The sequence below is a fragment of the Belonocnema kinseyi genome, chromosome 9, assembly GCF_010883055.1.
Source record: "Belonocnema kinseyi isolate 2016_QV_RU_SX_M_011 chromosome 9, B_treatae_v1, whole genome shotgun sequence".
In the NCBI taxonomy this organism is placed as follows: domain Eukaryota; kingdom Metazoa; phylum Arthropoda; class Insecta; order Hymenoptera; family Cynipidae; genus Belonocnema; species Belonocnema kinseyi.
The window spans coordinates 118,471,651-118,478,821 of NC_046665.1; the positions used below are offsets into that span (position 1 = coordinate 118,471,651).

Here is a 7,171-nt window from a genome sequence, read left to right on the forward strand (position 1 = left end):
CATTCTAACCATTCTTTCCGCGGTCTACCTCTGGGCACGCTGCCATTTACTTTACCTTGATACACTTGTTTCGTTAGTCGTTCATTTGGCATTCTCTCAATAGTAAGTTAATTTCTAACATTTTCAATTGGCGAACTAAATTTTTTATCTCTAAATAATAATGCAAAAATATTAATCTGGAACAACTTAAAATAAAAACAATGTAACTTTTATTTTAAAAAGTTTTTAGTTAAAAAATTAATTTAATCGTTCAATTTTTAATGTTACGAACTGAAATTTTTTTCAATTATTATCATTTTGAACCTTAATCATTTCATACTTAATATCATCACCTTAATATCATTTCATACTATGAAATGCTTACATTGAAGTATCAAACGGCGCTAGGTGGGGCAAAGCGAAACCCGACCCCCGTGTCAGTATCCCCAATCTTGGAAACTTTTTAAACTGCGCTTGCGTCGCGCCGACAACCCGCTTGGTCACTATTAGCGCGCTGATTTTGAATTATATAAATATTCAGATTTATTATTTAGGACAAGTAATGATTGGAAAGTGCATCCAAAGTAATTTTTTAAATTCTAAATTAGAGTTTTGGAGTAACAGACGACAAAATGATGTGATTTTCAAGCAAAAAATCGTTATTAATTCTGATTTTAGAGAAAAGAGATTTATTCTTTAATTTAGCATTTTAAATGTTTCAAAATGTTAATAAAAGAGTAATAAGAAGTTTTACTTTTAAGCAAAAAAGATTAGTTTTCACGGTATAAATATGATTTGAATATTTTCTATATAATATTATATATTTCATAATATTTATACAATAACTAATTAGTAATTATAATTCAGGTCTTCAAGTTATTAAAAAATGTAACATATAACATGCATCAGTGCAGTAATTAATTATTCTTAATTAATTTTTGGTAATTTTAGTGATTTTATTTTAAGAAACCTTTTCAGAAATAAACAAACATTTAATTTTAAAACTCGACAAGGAGAAGATTAATCACTAGGGCAAACAAAAATGACAAAATTCGTTTTGCGTTAAAAGTAGACATACTTTAAAACATACAAATACGTGCGCCTAAATAATTTAAAGTAAAATTTATTTTTATATTATTTTACATTTTGCATTATAACGAGTTTTTCGCTTAAAAAATATGTTATACACAAATTAGAAAAAAATGTTAAAAAGATTATTAGTTTTTAGGTGATTAAATCAAAATGCTTCTACATTTTTGGATTGAAAATTCAACTGTTTCATCGAAAATTCGTTTTATTTTTATTGAAATTGAATTCTCCGGAATAAATAATTAAATATTCCTTTTGTGGTTAAAAATTGAACCTTTTTTAAATTAATAATTCAACCATTTAGTTAACAAAGTGTAAAAACGTTATCAAACGAAACTGGTTGGATGTAAATCAACTTTTTTGGTTAAATTCGTAACATCGGGCTTTACACAATTTATTATTTTTTTAATGAATTTTTGAACAATAAGATACATTGTCAACCAGAAAGGTGAATTTTTTACATAAAAAAAACATGACTTTTCAACTAAAAAAGGTAAATTTACAATAAAAAATAGAATAATAAAATATTACAGTTTAAAAAATTAAATTTTAGCAACAAAATAACGAATTATTAATAAAATTGTACAATTTTATCCAAAAATAGTTCATTTGAAAAATATAAATTTTCGACTGAAAAGCGAATAGTTAAATTTTCTGTTAAAAACGAATTAATTTTCAACACCCCCAAAAAAATGTCAAGAAAATAGTTTAATTTTTAATTAAAATGATGAATCTTTGAGCTAAAAATATTAATTTTGAACTAAAAAAGAATAATTTTAAAGAAAAAAGAATTAATTTAGACAAAATAGTGAAAATTTCTCAAAAGACATGAATTTTCAACAAAAAGATTAATTTTCGACAGAGAAGATTCATTTACTACCAAAAAATATGAATTCTTAACAAAATACCAAAATTTTTATTCAAATGCATGACTTTTTAACCAAGCATAGTAATTTTCTACCAGAAAAGTAGAATTTTCAACAAAATACATACATTTTTTTATAAAATAATTGAATTTTCTACTAAAAAAGAATTTTTGACAAATTACATACATTTTTATTTAAATAGTTTAAACAATGAATGTGGGGCTAGACCAAATTGTATATTATTAACTCAGTGGGGGGATTCTAGTTTATATTTTTTTCGTTTCTAAATATTTAAAAATAATTAGTTGAATGTTTAAACAAAAACATCGATTTTCAACCAAAAAAGTTGAATTTTTAACAAAATAGTTAAATTTGCAGTTAAGAATTAATTTCAGCAAAAAAAAATATACATGATTTTTAAATAGTTGAATAGTTAATTTTTAAATAGTTGATTTAGAACACAAAAGCACAAATTTCCAACAAAATAATGAAATCCTCAACCAACATCAATTAATTTGCAACCATACCGTTTTTTTTTTAACCGAAGAGATTAACTTTCTACAAAAATAGATAAGCTTTTAAATAAAAAATGATAATTTTTTAACCGAAAAAATTATTATTTAATCATCTATTCAGGAGAAGTAATTTTCAATAAAAATAAAATTAATTTTATATAAAACAGTTAAATTTTCAATCCAAGAATATCAATTTTTACAAAATGGTTAAATTTTCAGTTAAAAAAATTAATTGTTAACAAAAAAAAAATTTTTATCTAAAATTATGAATCTTGAACAAAAAAATTAACTTTTAAAATATTAGTTCAACTTTAAACAAAGTGTCAGCGAAAAATTATGAACTTCTCAACTAAAAATGTAACATTTAGTAGTTTACCCAAGAAAATATTTCTATTTTAAATAAAAAAACAGTTGAATTAAACCAAAAAGGACGAATTTTCAACAAAATATTTGAATCTTTACACAAACAGTTGCAATTTTAACAAAAAAAATGAATAATTTTCTAGCAAAAGAAATGAACTTTCAAATAAAAAAGACGAATTTTCAACCAAAAATGATTCTTTTTTTCAATAAGAACCAAACAAAAATGATCAAAAATGATGAATTTGAAACCAAAACGATAAATTTTCGACTAGGAAGCATAAATAATAATAAAATCATATAAAATATAATATATGAGTTAATAAAATATAATTTAATATATAATATAATTTATATATAATATATAAAAATTATATAAAATAAATCAAAAAGACGTATAAAAAAACATAAAATTAACCAAAAAGTTCAATTTCTAACCAAGAAGATTAACTTTCTATTAAATGACGATTTTTCAACAAAATAATTAAATTTTTCGACCCAATAGTTGAATTTTCAATAAAAAAGAAAAATGTTCGAAAAATTATATAAATTTCCATCTAAATACTTTCAAAAATGGATGTGATGTTAGTCCAAATTTTATTTGCATTATTTTTAGTTCATATTTTTTTCCTATCTGGCCATTTTTAACTGAGAACTTTGATTTTTAAAATAAGAAAAGATCAATTTTTAACAACAAATAAAAGGTATAGTTAAATATTTATTGATGCGAATTAATTTTGATTAAAAAATTTTTTCCCCATCAAACCTTTGAATATTCCACCCGATAATATGAATTTTACAACAAAAAAGTTATTTTGCAAACAATCAGCTGAATTTTTGAGAAAAATAATTAAATTTTCAATTTGAAAAATTAATTTTTATAAAAAAAAGAGCTTTCTACCAAAGGAGATAAATTTTCAAATAAAATAAGGCTAATATTTAACCAACAAAGAAAAGAACTTTTATCCAAAATGTTAAATATTCAACAAAAAAGATGAATTTTTGATTAAGAAGGTCAATTTTCTATAAAAAAAGATGAATGATAAAAAAATATACAAATTTTTAACCAAATAGATGAATTTTTAACCAAAAAGATTAATTTTATGCTAGAAAAGATGAATTTTCAAAACAATACATACATTTTTAACCCAATAGTTGAATTATTTTCTACCAAAAAGACAAATTTTCGAAAAATTAGTCTAAATTTTATTTTATTAATTTTTTGTTTATATATTTTTCGTTTCTAAAATTTGTTAACTAAATAGTTTAATTTTTAAACCAAAAACAATCAATTTTTAACTAAAAGAGGAGTATTTAATTATTTATTGAGGAGAATTAATTTTCAATGAAAAAGCTAATTTTTTTTAACATTAGAATTTTGAACCCAAAAATCTACATTTTACTCGTAAAAAAATAATTTTAAATAATACACAAAAAATTATTTTTAAAACTTATTGGCCCTTTTTTCTATTATTAAGATTTGATAATTTTTACCAACTATATAGATCGTCAATACAGAATCCGGTTTTAAAATTTCATGATTTTTCCAATGTTTTTAGGTTTACTTTTAATAACTTGCAGGTCAACTTTTAGAAAATCCAGAATTTATTACTTTATTATATTAATTTAATTAATTTAATTTTATATTTTTATTTAATTTATTATATTAATTAATTTATTAATTTGATCACACAATATATAGATTTTGTAATAATTCGGTATACAAATCTATAAAACATGAAAAATCAAGATTTTAAATGAATAATTATGAAGTTTTATTACTTTTTATACAAAACAAAGTTTATAATCAAACAAAATTAATAGAAATTATTTCGACAAGGGAATGTAAAGAGGTTTCTTAATAATTATTTAATTTTCAACAATTCTCGATATAATTATCATAAAATCAATTATTTTGTTAAATAAAAAAAATGATTTCGTATCCCTTCGCAAATTTAAAATTCCCCATGAAATACTAAAATAATTACTGTAATTCTTAAAATAATTGAAATTTATGGCTTACCTGACATGCGTCGTTGCCTTGTTCGCCACCAGCACAAAAACTACTCGCCGGTAGTATGAAAATTTTTTCTGTAACTGCGTTAACTTTTCTTATGCATTCTGCATCGCTGACTATTGGTATTTCTGCCTCACGCACTCTCAATGGAATTGGACCCGCTAAGAAAAAAATAGTTTTCTTTGAGAGGCTTTAACTTTGGAATATAAAATGATAATGTCTAAAGGTATTGAAAAATATGGGGTAATTTGTACCGAATTTTGGTACTTTTTCATTTTCTTTTCGTACCGAAAACAGGCCTCGGACTCGAGCCACGTCTGACACTTTTTGAAATTTTTTCTTGAAAGATTGAACTATTTCGAAAAATTGTTTAAATTGGGTACAATAACATTTTATCTGCCATCTTAAAAAACGAAATTTCGAAAGATTTCAAGGGATTTCTACAGATTTGACGAGATTTCACGGAGTTTTAAAAGATTTTAACTGATTTCAGGAACTTCAAATCTTTTTAGGTATTTTAAAAGATTCCAAAGGGATTTCAGAGAATTTCCAAAAATTCAAAATTTTAGAAAATATTTCGAGGGATTTATAAAAATTCCTTAAGGTTTCAACACTTTTAAAGAGGTTTTTCAAAGATTTGAGGGATTTCGAAGGATTTTATACTGTTTCGAAGCTTTTGAGATATTTAAAAGATTTAGAAAAATTCCTCGAGATTTCAACAGATTTCAAGAGTTTTTAAAAGATTCCAAAGATTACAAATTTTTTAAAAAACATTTAAAAAGATTTCTGAAAATTTCACGAAATTTGAGAGATTTCAACAGATTTTAAGGGGGTTTAAAGGGTTTTAAAATTGTCAGGGTTTTAAAAGAATTGTGCAGGATTTCAATGCTTTTAAGGCATTTTTAATGATTCCAAAGGGATTTCAGAGAATTTCCAAAAATTAAAAAATTTGAAAAATATTTCAAAGGATTTATAAAAATTCCTCGAGATTTCAACAGATTTCAAGAGTTTTTAAAAGATTACAAAAGATTTAAAAAGATTTCTGAAAATTTCACGAAATTTGAGAGATTTCAACAGATTTTAAGGGGGTTTAAAGGGTTTTAAAATTGTCAGGGTTTTAAAAGAATTGTGCAGGATTTCAATGCTTTTAAGGCATTTTTAATGATTCCAAAGGGATTTCAGGGAATTTCCAAAAATTAAAAAATTTGAACAATATTTCGAAGGATTTATAAAAATTCCTCGAGATTTCAACAGATTTCAAGAGTTTTTAAAAGATTCCAAAAGATTAAAAATTTTTTAAAGAACATTTCAAAAGATTTCTGAAAATTTCACGAGAGATTTCAACAGATTTTAAGGGGTTTTAAAGGATTTTAAAATTGTGAGGGTTTTAAAAGAATTGTACAGGATTTCAAAGCTTTTAAGACATTTTAAATGATTCCAAAGGGATTTCAGGGAATTTCCAAAAATTAAAAAATTTGAACAATATTTCGAAGGATTTATAAAAATTCCTCGAGATTTCAAGAGTTTTTAAAAGATTCCAAAGGATTACACATTTTTTAAAAAACATTTCAAAAGATTTCTGAAAATTTCACGAAATTTGAGAGATTTCAACAGATTTTAAAGGGGTTTAAAGGGTTTTAAAATTGTCAGGGTTTTAAAAGAATTGTACAGGATTTCAAAGCTTTTAAGGCATTTTAAATGATTCCAAAGGGATTTCAGAAAATTTCAAAACAATGAAAAATTTGGAAAATGTTTCAAAGAATTTATAAAAGTTCCTCGAGATTTCAAGAGATTTCAAAAGTTTTAAAAAGATTCCAAAGGAATAAAAATTTGTTTGAAACATTTCAAAAGATTTCTGGAAATTTTACGAGATTTGAGAGATTTCAAGGAGTCTTACAGGATTTTACCAATTTCAGGGGTTTAACAGAATTGTACAGGATTTCAAAGCTTTAAAGGCATTTCAAAAGATTCCAAAGAAATTTCATAGAGTTTCAAAACATTCAAAAATTTTGAAAATATTTCAAAGGATTTATAAAAATTCCTCGAGATTTCAACAGATTTCAAGAGTTTTAAAAAGATTCCAAAGGAAAAAAAATTTGTTTGAAACATTTCAAAAGATTTTTGAAAATTTTACGAGATTTTAGAGATTTCAAGGAGTTTTAAAGGATTTTACCAATTTCAGGGTTTTAACAGAATTGTACAGGATTTGAAAGCTTTTAAGGCATTTCAAAAGATTCCAAAGGAATTTCATAGAGTTTCAAAACATTCAAAAATTTTGAAAATATTTCAAAGGATTTATAAAAATTCCTCGAGATTTCAACAGATTTCAAGAGTTTTAAAAAGAT

At 23.4% G+C, this 7,171-nt stretch overlaps 1 protein-coding gene across 1 annotated transcript in view; it reads right to left on the bottom strand.

Moving 5' to 3' along the window:
- The window catches only part of LOC117179835 (protein masquerade), an 86,269-nt gene that overhangs the window by 9,053 nt on the left and 70,045 nt on the right, over positions 1-7,171 (bottom strand). The window contains exon 10 of the mRNA XM_033371981.1: positions 4,833-4,987. Coding sequence (XP_033227872.1) covers positions 4,833-4,987 — 155 coding nt within the window. The remainder of the gene's footprint in view (positions 1-4,832; positions 4,988-7,171) is intronic.